At 43.1% G+C, this 20430-nt stretch overlaps 1 protein-coding gene across 1 annotated transcript; it reads left to right on the top strand.

Moving 5' to 3' along the window:
* The first annotated feature begins 666 nt into the window (after window positions 1–666).
* On the top strand, window positions 667–19710 carry LOC143837702 (1-acylglycerol-3-phosphate O-acyltransferase Pnpla3-like). Its single transcript, XM_077337810.1, has 9 exons — window positions 667–957; window positions 6182–6414; window positions 7603–7668; window positions 9186–9395; window positions 10562–10622; window positions 12643–12846; window positions 14841–14973; window positions 15425–15541; window positions 17736–19710. The coding sequence occupies exons 1-9, from the start codon at window positions 771–773 to the stop codon at window positions 18013–18015; spliced, it is 1491 nt and encodes a 496-aa protein (XP_077193925.1). The 5' UTR covers window positions 667–770; the 3' UTR covers window positions 18016–19710.
* The last annotated feature ends 720 nt before the right edge of the window (window positions 19711–20430 follow it).

Raw genomic sequence — 20430 nt, 5'->3', positions numbered from 1 at the left:
CCCCATGAACCAGTAAACTGGTCAGTTAATCAAAGCAGTCAACTAGGTTGGTCTGGTAAGACCTGCTGGGAACAAATCTATGCAGCTGACTTCCGGGTGGAGGCAGCCAGCTGCTGCACCAAGCTGGCAGGCATGTCACATCCAACCATAGCTAGCAGCCCTGTGGGTGAAAGCTGGGCTTTATATTAATCGAATAATTAATTATATTTCTATACTGCATGGATCAACTACATCAATCAGGCAACAGTAACGTCCGTGACATACATGGAGTATTTGCTTATCCGTTCGACCATAACGCTACAGATTGGTCGCATGGGGGTGGGGATTCTGGAGGGCCCTGCGGAGCTGGGGGGGGGGGGGGGGGCTTAGAGCCAGGCCAGGCTTGCAGATGGGGAGCGATTCCTCCTCCGACAAGTCCCCCCCCCCTGTTGTTAGGATGTGGGGGACTGTTAGCGACGGATCGCGGGATTCCTAACAAGGCGCAAGTAGTCCTGTTTCTAGCCCGGCGCTTCGCTTAGCAACCACCGCCGAGGGCAAGGTAGGCCAAGCGGCGCTCTCGCGGCGGCCCGATCTCCGCCCTCGGCTGATTTGAATGGCGCCAGCCTATTGGCTGAGCCGTCTGGCCCCACATCCGGGGGGCGGGGAGACGGGGCCGTGTTGCCCTTGTCACCGGCGGGGCGGCTGATTATGAAACGGCGCCGACGGCCGGCGGGCGGGGCGGGCAGCGCGTCTCGGGGTCGCCACTCTCCGGCCAGCGGGGGCTGTGCGGGATGCTGGACCGCAAGGACGGCTGGAGCGTGTCGTTCGCGGGATGCGGCTTCCTGGGCGTTTATCACATCGGTGTCGCCACCTGCTTGCAGGAGCGCGCCCCGCATCTCATCCGCGACGCGCGGCGGATCTGCGGGGCCTCGGCGGGGGCCCTCGCCGGCGCCGTCCTCATCGGAGGCGGCTCGCTAGGTGCGTGTTGGGGGGGGGGGACGACCTGTAGAGCGCTGTCAATCAGTCTTTAAAAGGTTTGGTTTCATCAAAAGACTTGGACTTTAGAAAATAAGGGGCAAATGCCTGGCCCGGGAGGGTATCAGCAGCCACGAGCGTGTCCGCATTTTGCAGGAAAATGAAGGCGAGTTAAAAAACAAAAATCTTAGAAACTATTATTTTCATGTGAATGCTGTCTACAACTAACTGATTTGAACCACTGCGGCTGTTCGGTCCTTTAATAAATGGGAAACCTTTTTGGTCACTTATTTGGCCTTCATTCAAGGTTTCACGTGTTGAATACCTCCTTTAAAATATCATGTATGCCTCAGCTTTTATTGGTGGGAAATGTGGGATGGGTTTTCCCTGGGTTCTGTTGAGGAGCTTTGTTTTTGGGAAGTCAGAACAATTCCTTTTTAGCTAGCGTCATTTGGAGGGCCAATCAACAACAACAAACTGCCTACTTGCTGACATTAGTAGACAGAACCTTTGCATCCAGGTAATGGATTCCAGGAGTTTTATTTGCTCAACTAGTGGAAGAGTCTTAAGATCAGAGGCTATAAAGATTTCAGCACTTGATGTAATGCACATCAAATTGTTTTTCTGATGTGACCAAATTTCCTTATTTATGCCTCACCTTTCTCCCCATTGGGGATCCAGACCAGCTAGGGGTCTCCACTTTATCCTCACAACCACGCTGTGAGGTCTTTGTCTGTGCTTGTCTTCCAGGGTGCAAGAGCCCTGCCAGGATCTCTTGCATTTCTGCTGAAGTTTTTACAAGATGACCTGTAAAGCAGTAATAAAAAAGTTGATGGCGAAGTATAAACATAGTCACCAACCCTTGCCTGCAAGTGTTATTTCTTTAAAACGGCATGGAATTTCAGTAGGTGAAGCTTTTCTGTTAGGATATCTTTTGCGGGAGAAGCCATATGTCTGCCTGTAATTGTAGCTATTAAAGAGACAGAAGTTCTCAGGTGGGGGAAAAAAGCAAAATTGGCATTATTTTGATTGAGGGAGTGATATATCGATAACTTTAAAACAGCCCCAGCACCCTTTCCCATCTGCCTGTCCTCCTCCAGCTTAAGGCATGCACAAATGAGCCCTTGCTTTGGATTGGGAGAAGCAGTGTGTTATTAACTATCCCATTCCAACAAAATTCCAGATAAAACACAGCACTGGGTTTTTGTAAAAGCTGTTGCACTGTGGCTGGGAGCGTTTACCAATCTGCCATTTTGAAGTGGCTCTTGAGTAAACTAGCTCCCAGAGCATCAAGTTACTCTTCCTTGCTGTAAATGAACAGCTTCTCCTGCTCCAAGTGTAGCTGCCGTTTGTACCTTCCCAAAGACCAGAGATCAGCCACAAGTCTCCCTGTGTAATGTATAATTTGACCTCCTGCCCTACTGCTTGTCCAAATTCCAAACTGCAAATAGCCTTTTTTTAAGTTAAAAAGGTAAACTGGCTATTTATACCCTGCCATTTCTTTTTGGGTTGGCTGATACAGCAGCAGGTTAACAGAATAATACCAAGTTCATTGACTCCAGTGGTCTGAGAACAAAGCAACTCGGTCCATGACTGTACCATAAGAGTTCTTTTACGCATTGGAAAGAATTGTCTCTGTTGTTCTGCATGGCTGAGAAAAGGGGTTGTGGAACCTTTTGTCTGTATTTTTATTTTGCTAGAGTCGCATCTCTAGTCATTTGGTATCCTAAAATTGCTGTGACTATTCCAGAAAACAATAGGAGCCATACATCTCATAGGTGGAACATTTTAACTGGCCCTCTCCCCAGACAGATTGACTATTAACGCTACTGAGAAGAGTCTGTTGGTCAAATGGTCGGGGGGGTACTCTCTACTAGGTTCATCTGAACTGGGAGCACATACCCACTGAAAGAGATGGATGAATGTGAGCCAGAGGTGTAGGGAAGGCAGATTCATCATGTTGAGCTTTACCAGGTACAGGGAAGGCCCACACAGCTTCACCCACCTTGGCTAGGTACCTCCTGCTTGGGGCTGGCCAGGCAGGTGCTCCTTCCACATTGGACCCCTTTCCAGGGTGGTTTGTCCCCCATATCAATCCCTGTCAAGAGTCAGTATCACATTCATCTATGCCACATTTACCTGTGCTGTGAGAAGGTACTGCTTGGACCCTGGCAGAGGCTCAGTGTCTAGCTCCCAAACCAGACCTCCAAAGGCTCTGTGCAAAAAATTTGAATAAAAATAAAGGTATCTGTTCTGGCTTCAGACTTTCTGGTCTGCTGGTCTTGTTGAGAGCCAGATGATCACTTGGCAGGGTCTACTAGAGCATGCAAAGTCTGGAGCTGGATCTAGTATCCAAGAGTTGTGGCCTTGTGAATCGGTTGATCTAAAAGTGCTTCCTTCTTTGCCCTTACCTTAAACTGAGTGAGGAAAAGCAGCCCCAAGTAATCTGGAGGCAGTATATCTAGAACTCTCCTGGAAGAAGATAATTAGGACATAATGCTTTAGAACTAGGACAGGTCTGTTTACACAGGCTGCAAATTGGTGCGGTGTGTCCTTTCACCTATTTCAGCATGAGCCCTCTGCCTCCGCAGTTCCAGATTAGTGGAGGTGAATCCAGGTGAGTTGGGACCTGGTGCATACTTGCTTCAGGTTCTGGTGGATGATCCTTAGTTGCAGGCTCCTCGGATGGAGCAGTCATCTACTATGCAGGGGTCTCCTTACATTTCCTGCTTTCCCCCAGGTTATGTATCTATCTTTCTATCTCTGAAGCTCCTGAGTCCGAGTCCAGAGCCACATTCAAGGGAGATCATTACATGATTTGTTGTTCCTACATTGGTCCTGTCATAAACTGAATGAGACCCATGGTGGCTGAAGAAGCTACAAAATCCCGAACTAGCCCTCACAAGGTAGCCTCATCTTAATATTAGCCAGCCGGGTGCTGAGAGTCAGATTGATGTAGATGGCTAATAGCGATGGCCTCTAATCCAGAGAACCAAGTTTGATTCTCCACCCCTCCATGTGCAGCCAGCTGGGCGACCTTGGGCCAGTCACAGATCTCTCAGAACTCTCTCAGCCCAACCTACTTCACAGGGTGTCTGTTGTGGGGAGAAAAAGGGTAGGTGATTGTAAGATGCTTTGAGACTCCTTCAGGTAGTAAAAAGAGGGGTTTAAAAATAGCTCTTCTCTCAGTGTGAATTTTGAAGTCTCCTAGAACAGTGATCCCCAACCTGTGGGCTGCTGGAATTCCAGCATGAAGGCCAAGATCAACACCATCATCTCCCCCAGGGTGCCCACAGGAGTTCTAGGCAGCTGGTAAACAAGCAGAATGCTCAGTGTTTCTCTGAAACCCACCATAATGAACAGACATGCTTAAGGTTTTGGTTATCACCTTTAAAGCCATACGCGGTCTGGGCCCAGTATACCAAAGGGATCACATCTCTGCCTACACCCCTCAAAGAGCCTTGCAGTCTACCATTTCCAACCTTCTGGTGGTTCCTGGCCCCAAGGAAGCCTACTTGACCTCAACCAGGGCCACAGCTTTCTCCATCCTGCCCCCCACCTGGTGGAACAAGCCCCCAGAGGAGATCAGGGTCCTGATGGAACTCAAACAATTCTGCTGGGCCTGCAAAAGGGAGATCCTCCACCAGGCATTTGGTTGAGATTGATCCAAACCACCGCTTCCCACTGGCCCTTACAGATCCACCCAAACCACTGGGCCTCAGTACGAGTTATTCAATGTTTCTAGCTGTCAGGGTCTGCAGGGTCAGGCTGCCGCTTCTTATCCACCACGATGACCAGAGCTGGAAGACTGATGTAGGAGGGGCACTTTTCTTTGGAGGCAGCGTCTCAGAAATGAGTCGGTTGGGATTTCATAATCTTTCCCCGCTCCCTGGTTCATCGTAGTTCCTTCACTACTCATGAACCCCACCTTCTCACAGACTCCAACCTTCCCACTTGAGTAGCCTTCTTCCCCCATGTCTCCACCCCCGAGCCCTTAAAGAGCGAACCTGCCCTTCCGGGACTCCGTGTCTTGTATCAGTGTAGATTGTGGATTAGGCTGGAGAGACGGGGTGTTCCCGACACTAGCATTTTACTGTTCTACAGTGTTTATTATTATCATTTTGTTATTGTTGTTACCACATTACTATAAACTGAGTTAATTGTATTGTTCCCATTTCATGTAAACCGCCCTGCGCCTTTGGGGAGGGTGGTATATAAATAAAATAAATAAATAAATGCCAGCAACATTTTTCACTGGAAACTTATGAAAACTCATTGAGGATGTTAGTTCCCCCCTTCCCTGATCTCTGGTTCGAGGTTGATGAAGGACTGCATAGCCCATCAATGGAGATAAATGCATTCTAGTTTACTTCTTTCAATAAGGTCTTGATAACACAAATTTCTGTTCTAACCTCCTAGACAGAAATGCAATTTATTCCTCGCTGTTCTAGTATTGCACATTACTCATGATGAATAAGCAGAGAAAGCAGGGACCCTTTACACCAATATCCCTCTGAATGGGACAGAACTAGAACAGTAGAACTGATATGTTTTACTTGCCATCTTTAAAGCTCTCGTGTCAACAATATGTCCCACCTCCATTGAAATATTGGCCAAACTCTTTATTCTATGGTAGGAAACCCACAACATTTAATATCCTGACACCCCCATAGTAGCTATACCATACAAAATGGTAGAGGCTAAGTACGAATGTGCTAGGACTGATGCTGGGTATTGACCAGATCATCCATACGCTAGTGCTGTTTCTTGTTTCCAGATGCTAAATTGGTTTTCTCTCCCCACTGGCAGGACTTCCAGCTGCAGGGCAAGGCCTCTCTGCCTCTTAGGCCCTCCACAAATCTTAACATTGAGTCACAGGACACGGCCCCTTTGGCTTTCGCTCTTCAGCACAGATACGTCATTGGATTGGAACAGAAATTATTTTGGGGGAAAGGGGTCTTTTTGGGCAAGAGAACCTAAGCGCTTCATCCTCTGTATGCTTGTGGCCCTGACTTGAATGAATATATATCTTATGTCAATCAAACCTGAATGTTAAAAGATATCACTGTTTATCAGACAAATAAGTTGGGTTTTTTCCCTCCAAATGTGTATTGGTGCTCTTTAAAAGAAAGCCCCCTCCCCCCAAAAAAGCACCCAGAAATCATTATATGGGGGGAAAAATCTTCAAATGAATGTTCTGTTTCATATACAGTAATGTGTCTTTCAGCGGAAGCTTGTGCCGATGTTCTGCAGCTCGCCAAAGAAGCCAGGAAGCGAAATCTTGGTCCACTTCACCCTTCCTTCAATGTGATAAAGATAATAAGAGATGGACTCCACAAAAATCTTCCAGAAAATACTCATCAGTTGATGTCAGGGAAATTGTGTATTTCACTTACTCGAGTGTCTGATGGCAAAAATGTGTTGGTATCCAACTTTAATTCTAAAGAAGAGGTTGTTCAGGTATGTTCTAAATTTTTCCAACGATTTTTCAAAAATAAGCCTTGTTGCATTCCCAGTCCTGCACACAGTTTCACATATTGTTTGTAATACTTAATGAGACCGTAAATATATCATATCTCAAGCATATATTTGTATGATCAAGGACGTGAGTGGATTGACATAAAGAAATGATTGCAGACGGTTGGACGGCAGGCCTTTGTTCAGAAAGTCACCATGAGTTGGAAATGACTTGATGGAACCTAAAAACAACACAACTATTTGCATGAGGTTAAATGCCTGTGGTTAACCACGGTATCCTTCTGGAGAGGCTGGCTGGGGTAGGGAGTGGTGAGGCAACATGCTTGAGTGGAGCTGCTGCTACTTGTCTCTCCAGTTCCAGAAAGTGCTCCTTGGGACTGCTCCTTTGCCCTGTGACATTTATGCTTTGAAGCCTTAATGGGATCCGTTTTGTTTCTCATGCTATTGAACATCTACATGAATCTGCTGGGAGAGGTTATCCAGGGTTGTTGAATGGGGTGCTCCAATATGTGGCACAGCTTCATTTCTCATTATTTCTTTTTGCCATGTCCTTCGCTGTGCCTCTGTGCCTGTGGGCTGTTCACCCTTTCAACATTTCTCATTATCAGCTGAGCTGGGTGGGTCTGTAGAAGTTCTGAACGAGTGCCGTGAAAAGGTAATGAAATGATGAAAGCTAATAAACTAAAACTCAATCCAGACAAGCCCGAGAGAGGCTTGGTCAGTGACCAAACTGCTCAAAGCATTGGAACTCAGTCCGGGGGGGGGGGGGCACTCATAGTACCAGGATTGAAGCTTGGAAGTGTGGAAAAAAGAAAAAAAAAAACAAGAGCTCACCATTCCTCCACCTTCATAAATAGAGGATTTATCAATCCAACACTTACTGGACTCAGAGCCTTGTCTCCTTCCTTTAACCTTTCCCAAAACCAATTCCCCAGTATGGCTTTCTATCGCGTATCTGTCTGATGAAGTGGGCTGTCATACCCAAAAACTCATATTGAAAGAAATGTTGTTACTCTTTTAAGGTAGCACTGGATTTTTGTTCATGAATCAAATATTTTATGACATTATGATGCCATATTCTGTTTTTTGCTGAAAGCTACTGTTAGCACATAGGAAATCTTCTGGCTATCAGAAGTGGATGTGTCTCTAATCCTATTTTATTTTTTGTAGGCTTTGCTTTGTAGCTCCTTCGTACCTATATACTGTGGCCTCATACCACCTTCATTCAGAGGGGTGGTAAGTATTGCACATACATTCTTGACTGTAGAATAGCATGGAAATTGTAGGTTGATGTCATGAACACAAATGTTGTAGTAATTCTACTATATGCTGGCAACAAAAATGTTGCGGGCCACTGTCATCACCTGAAATTTTAGTCTTTTCAGATTAGTTATCACCTGTGTTCTCCCAGTGGCACATATTGAAGACTGAATGAGGTTCAAACTTGACTCTCACGTTCAAAGCCCTTAATAGTCTGGGACACCCCCCCCCCCGCAAGGACATTGAGATCTAGCAGTTAAAATCTGCTCAGGATCCCCAGTCCCAAGGAGACAGAACGGACCCTGGCCTAGTTGAACATGCTACCTGAAGAGATCAGAGTCCTCTAGGACAGTGGTCCCCAACCTGCGGGCCGCGGCCCGGCGCCGGGCCGCAAAGGCCATGGCGCCGGGCCGCAGCTCCCTCTCCCCGCCCCCCCCCCCCGCGCAGTAAAAAACTTCCCGGGCCGCAAGCTTGCGGCCCGGGAAGCTACTTACTGCGGGAGGGCGGGGAGAGGGAATCAGGGCCGGGCCGCGCCCGTGCAGGCCGCGCCCGCTCGGCCCGATCCGCGGGCGCGGCCCGCGGGCGCGGCCCGATCCGCGGGTGCGGCCCGCGGGCGCGGCCCGAAGCATGGGCGTGGCCCGCATGGGCGCGGTCCCTGCGGGCGCGACCCGATGCCCTGCCGGTCCCCAGCCTAATAAAGGTTGGGGACCACTGCTCTAGGATATCCAATAATTCTGGAAGGCCTGTAAAACAGAGCTATTCTGCCAAACCTATGGTTGAGGTCAGAATAATAATATCTTGAGCCTCCCTGCTGAAAATCCATCTGCAAACAGATAATCCCTCCAAGCTCTGTTCAATCTTCAAAGGGACTAATTCTTAAAAAGTCCGCGCGTGCACGTTTGCGCTGCCAGCATGCCGGCAGCCGTGGCTCCCTCCCCCCCCCCCCGAAGCAAGAAGCTTGCTGGGCCGCAAGCTAATTGGCCGCTTTGGCGGCTGATTTGCTCGCGGCCTGTCAAGCTTCTCGCTGCTGGGGGGGGGGGCTGAAGAGGGAGCCACGGCCCAGGGGTTGGGGACCACTTTTTTATAGGATGGACAGGATGTGAGCCTTTTGAAATACCAGGAATTAGTAAGATTTGATAAATGTTTTTAATTCTGTATGAATTAAAAACAGGAACATGATGCATGGATAGGAGGGTTTGATCTAAATTGCAGTTAAAATCAGACAACTTGCCAACGGATCTGGGCCTGCGAGCTACATACCTGAACAAGGCCCTGAATGTCTTCAAAATTATTTGGTTTAATTGCCTGGTTTTAAACTCTATTCCAAATCAAGTGGTTTTTCTTAGATGGTTGGAAAATCTAATTCTAGCAAACTTCTGTATATCCAGTCATTCATCTCTGAATACTCTTCTTCGATGCTATGGAACAAACCTGCTGCATTTTGTTTAGGTAAATAAGGCAGTTTTCTTTTTCCTTCCTTAATCCTTTTAAAGCGCTATGTGGATGGTGGAATAAGCGACAACTTACCCCACCATGACTCAAAGAATACCATCACAATTTCACCGTTCTCTGGGGAGTGTGACATTTGTCCTAAGGGCAACTCTGCAAACTTCCATGAAATGAACCTGACCAATACCAGCATTCAGTTTACTTTAGGAAACATATATCGTTTGACTCAAGCACTTTTCCCTCCAGAACCTCAGGTACTGTGTGCTCTTACTTATCTCTCAGCTGAGCTGTCTTTATAGGCCTATATTAGTTATCATTCATGTCTAATATTCTACCGGGGAATGATCCACACACATCCACAATAGTTCTATTCTATACATACTCCGATCTAACTTACATCTTTGTTGATTTATTGGGAACAATTCCTATGAACAGGAAATAATAAAGAGGGAAGCCTCTCTAGTTCAGGACATTGATACGGGATAATGGAGACAGTTATGTTATCCTTACTATTCCAGGAAATAATATGTACCTATTTTAATCACTACAATTGCATTTTCACCCACTGTATTTATGAATTCTTTAAAATAATGTTGAAATCTCTTATCTGTCTTTTACTCTTCCTGCTTTACTTCTAAAGTGTCACACTTGATTGCTTAGGAAAATACGTGAAGCCTATAACAGAGTGCACAGCTGCAAATCTGCACCAGCTGTAGAGTAATATTAAAGTGGGCATTGGCTAAAGCTGTGTTTGTACAATAATACATGTAAGAGCTGAATGTATATACTTGTCAACATGTCTAATTGTTGAAAGCTGGTCACCATACATATACTGATTCTATCTCATTTCTCTTCTGTCTAGCCTAATAATATGCCTTCCCCCCCCCTTACCCTTCAAATTGAGGTGAAAAATCTCAAAATGGGGCTCCCTGTGATCTGCCTGTGCACCTGGGATACATCACAGTTGCAAAATGAATTGAAATAGTGCCTAAAGTCTTAAGATACTTTGCACACCAATTTAGTTGGGCATCACAACCTGACTAGCTAAGGTTGGAGGCTTAATCCCTGGTGCCCCAAGGAGAAGATCGTGGCAAAAACAGCCTTTCAATGGCAAGCCATAGCTACTACAGACATGTTACAAGATCTTGTTCCATAGAGAGATGATGTGATTACATTGAATCTCCGTGCTCCATTCATCTGCATAGGACAGAGGTAACAAAACTATGGCTCTCCAGGTGTTCATGGACTACAGTTACCATGAGCCAGTATGCTGTGAACATTGAAAAATACATCCATGTATTTTCATAAGTAAAACTGTCTGATGTTATACTCTTAAACAAGATTAAAAACATTTTCTGTACCACCTAACAAGTTTAAATGATATGAAGCAATCTTTTCTTTTTTGTAATCTTATTTTCAGGTACTAGGAGAGATCTGTGAACAAGGATATTCAGATGCCCTTAGATTTTTGAAAGAAAATGGTAGGTCATTGTAATTTTGATTGTGTAATGTGAATGACACATAGAGCCTCTTGTGGCGCAGAGTGGTAAGGCAGCCGTCTGAAAGCTTTGCCCATGAGGCTGGGAGTTCGATCCCAGCAGCCGGCTCAAGGTTGACTCAGCCTTCCATCCTTCTGAGGTCGGTAAAATGAGTACCCAGCTTGCTGGGGGGGTAAACGGTAATGACTGGGGAAGGCACTGGCAAACCACCCCGTATTGAGTCTGCCATGAAAACGCTAGAGGGCGTCACCCCAAGGGTCAGACATGACTCGGTGCTTGCACAGGGGATACCTTTACCTTTACCTTTTAATGTGAATGACAAACAGGATGTTAAATAGACTTGACCATTTTTCTACAGTTAAAAGGTAATGGAGGCTTTGTCTGTGCTTGCAGGGAGCTCAGTTTGAAACATATAGAACTTAATTTTTAGGTGTCAGCCCCATCCCTCTCATGTGAGGAATATGCTTAGGTAGCATTTCTGTGCGACTATAATGTTGCTTTTATCCTTGGGGGGGGGGGGGACATAAAGGTGATTGTTCCACTGGAAAAACATTCACTTGGTAAGTTCTCTATTGTTGGTTCACCAACCTCCAGGAGATGTTGTGGAAATGGACCTTATTAGCATTAGTGTGATGGATCTATCTCTGTCTTCCACTACAAACAGAAATATTTTGTAGATTGATACCAATTGTGGCAGAACAGTCCTACTCTGTGCTGCAAACCCTGCTCAATTCTGCTCTACTGGGCTTTCCCTACACCTGGAGAGGCTTTTCTTTATCTCAGTTTACCCACTGCCACCACTTGACATTTGTAGGAATTGTCCACTGCAGGTGTCAGGACTACCAGCTTCCTTTCCACCTTCTGAGGCCTTGCCTTTGTTTGTCCTGCTATCACAGAGACTGTTTACTGCCTTTTGCATCACTAGGGGAGTAACCATTTACCAGCTGACTGCTCTTCCCTTCCTCCTTTATATCTCTTTTTAAAACAGTGGACAGTGTGGCATAGAGAACCATTAGCAGGATCTAAAGTTATAAGTCCTTTATTAAAAAGAAAATGTTCACAAGCACACTTTTAGCACAGCACCAGGTTGAGCAAGAGACTCAGAAAAAAGGATAAAATGCAATTACTCCGTTCCTTCCTCTATACATGCCCTATCAGTTGTTAAATAACATTATAACTCTAGACATCTGATTTTCAATCTCTTTCCTAAACCGCCCCAGCACAGAGTTTGCCATTGTCACTGCTGCAGCAAACTAGATTGATGCTTTAATTTACCTGTCGACTATGATCTCTAGAGACCCCTCTCAGTCTCAGCAGTTTCAGACTCCATTAACCTATTCTTGAAGCTGGGGTGTTTTCTTCAAGTGTACATCACCTTACATGTAACAACATTTAATTTCATTTACCACAGTTTGCATTCACCCAGTTTGCAGAGATCCTCCTGGAGCTCTTCACAGCCATATTTGGTTTTCACAATCCTGAATAGTTTTGTGTCATCAACAAATTTGGCGACTACACTGCTCGTCCCTATTTCAGATCATTTATGAACAAATCAAATAGTACTGGCCCCAGTACTGATTTGTGTGAGACCCCACTGCTTCCTTCTCTCCAATGTGAGAACTGTCCATTCTGACTCTTTGCAACTAAAGCTTGCATGGGACACATAGGATGCAAGTGCTAGTTCCCATTTCTTTGCTTTTGTACTGTCTATCTTAGAAAGAAATATGAAATTCTTAGATCACGACTTGGATATCAACTAGAGGGCCTTATGTGAATTGTAAGTAATGCTGTTAGATAATATGGGGCATAGCGCAGGGATCACTGAAGGAGTGGGGGGGCGGTAGCTGCAAATTCTGTGCAGGATGACCACTGGGGGCATTTCTGCCTCTATGCTTTTAAATCTTTATTTTCTGTTTACTCTTGCATTTTTAAATCTGTGGTGTCCACTGTACTTTAGAATTTAAGATATCACGTCAGAAACTATTTGTATGTTTTTCCTCAGGTATACTGCAAGACACAATTTCTGTCCTTTTACCTTTAAAAAAGGGAGATCATGCCCAAATCCCAGGTTATACTGATAGGACAACAGAAAATCAAGGCAAAGAAAAGCTGATAAAGGAAGAAATGCTCATTGACCAACTGAAGCTAGCCTCATGGCCACTGGACAAAGCTATTTTTGACCATCTACCTCCTAGACTTCGTAAAGGTATGAATATAAAATCAATTTTATGAGAAAACAAAGTTTAATAACTTAACAAATAGTTGATGCAAATAGCAATACAATTTGGCCAGAATTTTGCAATTTTACCTTTCAATTTATTTCAGTAGGATAATTGTCTATGCCAGTTATTTCCTATTAAAAATAATGGGACTGAAAAGTGCTTTTGTTGTTTTTGTAGTGTCTATTGCAGCCTTTCTCAACCTTTTTATCATTGAGAACCCCCTGAAACATTATTCAGGCTGCTGAGAAACCCCAGAAGAAGCACAATCATGCAGAATATGGTTGGGAAGCATAGCTGTGTATACACAGGGTGGGAGGGTCAACATCATAGAATCATAGAATAATAGAGTTGGAAGGAACCTCCTGGGTCATCTAGTCCAACCCCCTGCACTATGCAGGACGCTCACAACCATATCGCTCATTCACTGTAACCTGCCTCTCCCTTGAAACTTCACAGAATCAGCCTCTCCATCAGATGGCTATCCAGCCTCTGTTAAAAAAATTCCAAAGATGGAGAACCCACCACCTCCTGAGGAAGCCTGTTCCACTGAGAAACCGCTCTGTCGGGAACTTCTTCCGGATGTTTAGATGGAATTTCTTTTGAATTAATTCCATCCCATTGGTTCTGGTCCGTCCCTCCAGGGCAAGAGAGAACGACTCTGCTCCATCTTCTACATTGGCAGCCTTTTAAATACTTGAGGATGGTTATCAGATCCCCTCTCAGTTGCCTTCTCTCCAGGCTAAACAGACCAAGCTCCCCTAACCTTTCCTCAAACATCTTGGTCTCATATCACCTAATAATTGTTTAACAGATTTTAAAAATATCTAAAAAAGTAATTAACTTTCACCCATCCAGAAAACCCTTCCAGGGCTGTTACCCACCCCACTCCCCTCAGGTTTCATGAAACACTTTTTGAGAAAGCTGGGTCTCTGCATACAATATGAAAGAACAAAATATTTTCAGTTTGCTAATCAGCGTCATTTTGATAATTTTCAATGATCATTTTAATTTAATAAATAAACTGACATTTTAAAGAGAAATAACAAGATATGTAAATTCAGCATGATGGATTTGAATATTGTTCAAATGGTTTCAGTAAAACCACAACTAAGAATTTGCATATAGTATTGTATACTCCAGAACAGTCATGCTTAAAAACCATGAAGCAAAGGCCTCGGTGGCTGGTTGTTATAAATAAGCTGTGACTGAGCAAAGGAAAGGAAAAGAGGAAAGAAACTTGCAATTTACCCATATTTAGAAAGGAGTCCTAAGCAGCTGTATCCAGAAGTCTCATAATATTAAGTGGGATTGACTCCTAGGAAAGTCTTTAGGATTTCAACCTTAGTTTTCTATTTTTTGCTGGCAAAAGGGAAAGATTATAACCAATATTCCTAAAGCTATAAGGTAAGTCTATTTCTGTTGGGTTATAAAACAGAGAAAATATCATGGATCACATACATCTGGGTTTGTTTTGAGTGGACGACCAAATAAGCCAGTTTTCCTCGTGCCTTTGAAACTTAAAGCATACCTACCCCTTCTTCTGAATGAAAAGTTGGGAGCACACAACTGTACAAAAGCAAGATTTATTTTCCCACTGAGGAGTCTACTTCTGATTTTCTGCACAAGTCACAGTCCTTACTAGAAAGAGACAAACCAAGAGTAGCAATTTATAGAGTGATGCAGTGGGGAAGAGGCAGCTGCTGTATATGAGTGAATGATCTAATCATACCAGGTTCAGAGACTGCTGAATTACCTCCCTGCAGTAAAAGCTGGCTGGAAATTGATGAACTAAAATATTGTATAATTGAAGTGTTGATAGGATTTACGCCTCTGCATATCAGTTGATGTATGAACTTGACCCAAAGCATACTATGGTTTCTTACTTCATAATTCAGCAAAAATGCTTGACCATACTTGTAGAATACTAGAAGCCATTATGTTTATATTCATTTGGAATTAATGACTGTGTAAATAACAGCATTACAGGAGGCTTGTAAAGAGAAACGTGGACTCTATGCTCAGCTTTCTAAATTTCTACCAATGAAAATGATGTCCTATATGATCCTGCCATATACTCTACCAGTTGAATCTGCATATTTTGTGGCCTTAAGGTGAGTTTTAGGCATTTGGAACTGTCCTTTTTATTACTATTAATACAGTTTATTTCCTAATTTCTATGAAGGGCATTAAGTTTAGATCAACATAATACTTTCAACCTCCCTTCTTTTGAAGAAAGTGTCTCAAAGTAATCCTTACAACGCCTTCTTTAAATATTTCTTCATTTGACTTTTGTTCAGGGACTTTGCTTTGTTATTCTGGACTTTTAAAATACAATAAAACAGATCAGTTCATTTTCCTAGTATTCTCAACATTTGCTATACCAAAGAGCCCATAATGTAGCTAGGTGTACATAATGCTGAAAGAGGTGGATAAAAACAGTAAGCTAATGTAAATAAGTAGATTTAATAGCATGGTTTTTCTTCCCTTCTTCTGCCTCTTTTAACTGCACTTTTTTCAGAATCTAGACTCCATGTAAAGCATTAATCTCTCTTATCATTGCAGATTTGTGGACTGGTTTCCTGATATCCCCAGTGATGTGCAATGGATGCAGGGACAGCTTCGTCAGATTGTGGGTGCTGTATATTCCAAAGCAAGAAAAAGGCTACTAAAGTTTCCAAGGTACATTTTGTGCTGTTATATGTATCCTGATGGATTTTTTAAAAGGTTGGTTCTGTGTGATTGTGGACTCTGAAACTATGGTGCCTGTTTATTTTCACATGAAAGAGTGCAATAAAATGAGCCAGCCATGGAGAGTCAGGAAACAGGAATTGAGTTCTGCTGGATATAGTCCACTTGGATTGAACACCAAATGGAGATGAATGCTGGTCATAAAAAACCCGATGGGGGTGGTGGGGAAACAAGGACTATGTGCTAGGTGATCTGATTGGGAGAGATTGGAAATTCTCCCATAAAGGGAAAGATTCCTAACTCTGGATTTAGGGGGGGGGGGGGTTTCACTAAAGCAGGCAAAAATATTTAAAAGGCAGAATTTTCCTTTGTTCTTGGTTCAGATACTTTCCCCAGATGCTGTGATCTGCAAGGACCCAAACTGCAAGGGGACAGTAGGCAGGTTTTTTGGGGGGTGGGGTGGGGGGTGCGTTGCTCCATCTAAGCTATTTGTCTTAGCTAGCCTCATGTTTATGTCTTTCTACTAGATCTGTAACAGCTGGGCATGAACTCTAGTTTAATTTTTAGTAGCAACGTTTATATCCAGTTTAACAAAAGAGACTGGAATTCAGATCCTACTCACTCACTGAGACCACTCTTACATAGTAAGAACATGCATGCATGGGAGGAGTTTAAAATAACTGAAAAGCTCTGTCCTTTGCACTTGGTCAGAGGCAGCCTTGCCAGAGTTCTCAAAAGCATTTGTCATGTGATAAGTTGGGGTTTTTGTCCTGGGATAGTGGCATGAAGAGAAACATGCAACATGAATGTGAAAACATATAGACAGGATTGTGACAGCTTCCTGATGCATTTTTGTTGATTACATGTAGATATAAAAATATTGAGTGATAGAGGTTTGGGAATATGCTGTAGGTCAGGGGTAGTCAAACTGCGGCCCTCCAGTTGTCCATGGACTACAATTGTAGTCGGCCCTCCAGTTGTCCATGGACAACTGCGGCCCTCCAGTTGTCCATGGACTACATGGACTACAATTGTAGTCCATGGACAGCTGGAGGGCTGCAGTTTGACTACCCCTGCTGTAGGTTCATGCACCTAACCACACCCAATTTGGCACCCAAATTTCCCTTCCTTTCTTTTTTTAAGTCTAACTGTGGTACACTGTTACATCTGTACTGAAGCTAACAGTGACCACAGTTTGAAACTGCTCATTAGGAGTGTCCAAAGAGTTACAGTGAAGGCAACACTAAGAGCTGAGAGGATGGTAGATGAAGCAGACTGTAGAGGAGAAAGCCTGTGGGGGAGAGGAAAACAAGCCTGACAGGGTCAGCTGAGGAAGATGTAGACTTTCCCAATGAAGTGGCTTGGTGTCCTCAGTGAGCAGCTCTAATCAAAAAGGAAGCAATAGGTTCACACATGTCTTCAAGAAACATAAGGAATCAGAGGAGAGGCAGAATAGAAGGAAGATTTCAGAGAAAGGCTTCATGAGAGTTAGCTTAGGATGGAAGATCAAGAGAAGGAAATCTGCTATTCGAATTCAATTAAGGGCAAAAACTAGCACAAGGATTGCCACTTCCCTTGTATCTAGGAACATTGAAGGAAAAAATCAGGAGGTCTACCTTCATAAGAGATACACCTTACTACTACTATGCTCTCTCTGCCTTGGCTACTATTGTATTTACCACGTTAATTGTTAATTTAAAATGAAGAGAAGCAAATGAGTAGCGAATTGGTTAGAAAACACTGAACAGACTATAATTCTTAAGTGTGAAATTGGGATTAAATCTTGTGCCAGAAATGCATTGACTTGTGTATTCAGTCTTCTGTGACTGCGTATCTAACAGTGCAGCCCTGAGCAGAGTTACTCATTTTGAAGTTCATTGACTCCAGTGGATTTAGAAGTGTATAATTCTGCGTGTGGTTGAACTTGAAGGATTATAAAGACATGTTTATAAATTTCTGTCTCTCTCTGGATACTTGCACTCTTTCGAAGGTAATCCATTCCTAGGCAATCTTACCATTTTAAATATTTTACCCCAGGCAAAGGTGCATTTGTGGGGATAGCTGTTTGATTAAAACAACCTTACTGTATGGTTTCTACAAATACTGTATAAACGTCATCAGTGATTGACCCCATCATTTGTGTTCATATTTGACTAAAATTAAAAGATTTTTTTTCTTTTTACAGTAATGAAAGCCATATGCTGCTTAGAAAATGCCAGACTGCACCATTGAATACGGATCTTTCATCTCCTGGCTGCCAGCCTAAAATGCCTCATTCCTCTGCATGCCTTGAAGAATGGTTTTTTGATCTTCCCTATTGTGAAGAGTCTGCTAGGAAGGAAGTTGAAACAAATGAAAGCTTTGTGTCCATTCCTCCTTTTTTCATGAACTCTGAAGAAGCAGGTGTGGAAATGGATTTTGATTCCTCCTCTGAGCAAAGTTTCCAGACTGCCTCGGAAGACTAGCCCGAGAACTGCTGTATCAGGCAGAGAAATCTGAATGTTGGAGACCATGGATTGATGTAGCGGCTGCCAAACCCGTCTTTTGGACGATACTGTTTACAATGGATGACAAATTGCCTCAGAAAATCTCTTTTGGCAAGATAATTACAGAACCGTGACAAATGGCTTCTAATCCATCTTCCGGATGGATTAAAGGACAGAGCTGAAAGGAGGGCTACAGTGCAATATAACAGTGTTTACCAAACAAGATCCCCACTAGGAAAAGTGATCAAATAATGGCTCGGGTTTTTATATCGGTGCAAACATATGTAGCAAAACAAAGCTTTTAAAACTATTTAACTTTTAAACACACATTTTTCTACTTGCCTTTATAAATAGTGCTTAGCACTTGAATAAAACAAACATCTGTACTTAAAGGGATACAGTATGTAAGCCTTTAATATTTGTATTTGTTTGATGCACAAATGTTTTTTCTATGTGGGAAGTGTTAGTGTCTTGGGCCTACACACTATTGTGAAGCTTCTTCCTTTTTTCCAGAGGCTCATCTAGGAATAATGTATTTCAGCATTAGAAATATGAAAGCACTCAGATTCTACAAATCTACACTTAAAATATTTTAGAAGAAAGCCTATGTTCAGGACTTTTCCTGGGAAGATGGTGCAGGTTTCAGGCAGGAATGCGGTAGGCAGATGTCATCTAGTCTAGTCTGGTATAAGTCCTCCATATGGCATGAATAGTAGAAAGTTTCCATATGATGTAGAGTTTGCAGAACTGGAAAAGAAGCTAGTGGCTGAAAAGGGATATCAACAGTGGCATTATATTCATTCCTTGTAATTAAACAGTATGTGAAGAGCAAAGGTCATCTGAATGACTAAACTGTATGTAGTTCCAAGGTAATTTACAATAATAATTCTACACCAAGTATCACTGAATGAAAACAATTTTCAGCTCAATCTTTACTGAGAAAAAATGTGCCAAATGCTTTACTCTAGGATTAAGCCTTCAAGTTGCCAATGAGAATCAGAAGATGACAGCAGTGCATGTCACAAATTAAGTGGCTTGAAGATTTAAGCAATATGCTTTGGGAAGACAACTTAACTTCTCAGAGCTGCTTGATACCTTATGTATAAGTACACCTCACTTCTCAATATTATGACTTAAAATGATTGGGATGCTCCACTGTAGCAGATTCAGTTGTTTTCAGAGAGGCTTACAGAATAGTTATCATGTTATGTCACACAAGTCCTGTTGGCAGGTAAGCACTCCTTACTCTCCCCAACCCAGGGCATTGTACTTGATAGGACTGGTTTGGCAGGATGATAAGTAGACCTTCCATTGTGATTAAATAAAGAACGAAGTTTTGTGTTTCAGTACAATAATAAAACTGCTTTCAACTGTTGATAAAAATTTCCCCAGATATTGTTTAATAGGTTTTTACAACATTCTTGTTGGTGCTAAATTCATTGTTGTGATCACTCAATTATTATAACAATGATTAATTGATCATTGTTATAACTATTCTTTTAAGAGAAGCAAAGTAATGACAGAACATTCCTGTCAAACTGAAACTTGATAAAACTGAACTGTTTGATGTTTTCTAGAAATAAATGATTATCATTACAATGTTTTAATGTTATCTTCAGTGCTTGATTTGTACATTTCAACTGTCACTCTGCAATTATTAAAGTCTATGCTTCACTTTGTGGTTGTCATGGGTTTATTAGAGACTTTTTAAAAGCTTAATTGTTGCCGTCAAGTATGTAACATCTATTTTCTCTTAACTATTATTATTGTCTTAAAATTATTTGTTATATTATCCACCCTTTCTCTACAGCAGGGATTCCCAACTAGGGGTCCCTGCAAGCTCCAGAGGGGGGTCTGTGGCCTTTCCCCCTTCTTCCTTAATGGGCTTGGCCCCAAGCTAGGGAACTAGCTGCCTCTGACAAGAGGACTTAGGGGTTAGATTGTGGGAGTAAAAATCAGTGGGGAATGTTTTGTGGTATGGGGGGTCTGGACTGTGTTCTTAGTTCCTGCCATTATTTTAAGCCAATGTGAGGCAGAGCTGCTGTAGTAGTAGTAAAGGTGTATGGGGGGCAGGGTTAAAGGAGGGCTAAGGGTGTGGGTGGTATCAATTCCAGTGACTTGTCACTTCCTGGGAGCAAGACAGGGGGGCGTGGCCAGTTGATCTCAGTTCTGATGGTCCTTGAAGCTTGAAAATATATTTCTGGGACTTCTCTACTGTCAAAAGGTTGAAAAGGGCTGCTCTACAGACTTGGGGTGGGTTAATCTAGAATAAATAATTAAAATCAGAACTAAAACAGTTCTGCACTTCAATGCTTGTTTCTACATTTTCAGCGGCAGAAGGGGAAGAGGGCAGAGAAATTTTAAGAGCCACAGATTTATTTAATTTAGATTTTT

This window comes from Paroedura picta, chromosome 5 (genome assembly GCF_049243985.1).
Source record: "Paroedura picta isolate Pp20150507F chromosome 5, Ppicta_v3.0, whole genome shotgun sequence".
NCBI classification, from domain to species: Eukaryota; Metazoa; Chordata; class Lepidosauria; order Squamata; family Gekkonidae; genus Paroedura; species Paroedura picta.
Note: the sequence above shows the minus strand (reverse complement) of the source record. Positions and strands in the feature narration are given on the sequence as shown.

Coding starts and splice junctions, on each gene's coding strand:
- LOC143837702 (XM_077337810.1), top strand. CDS start 771: ATGCTGGACCGCAAGGACGGCTGGAGCGTGTCGTTCGCGGGATGCGGC. Junction 10,623..12,642: donor TAGATTTTTGAAAGAAAATG/GTAGGTCATTGT, acceptor GTTTTTCCTCAG/GTATACTGCAAGACACAATT. Junction 14,974..15,424: donor GCATATTTTGTGGCCTTAAG/GTGAGTTTTAGG, acceptor TTATCATTGCAG/ATTTGTGGACTGGTTTCCTG.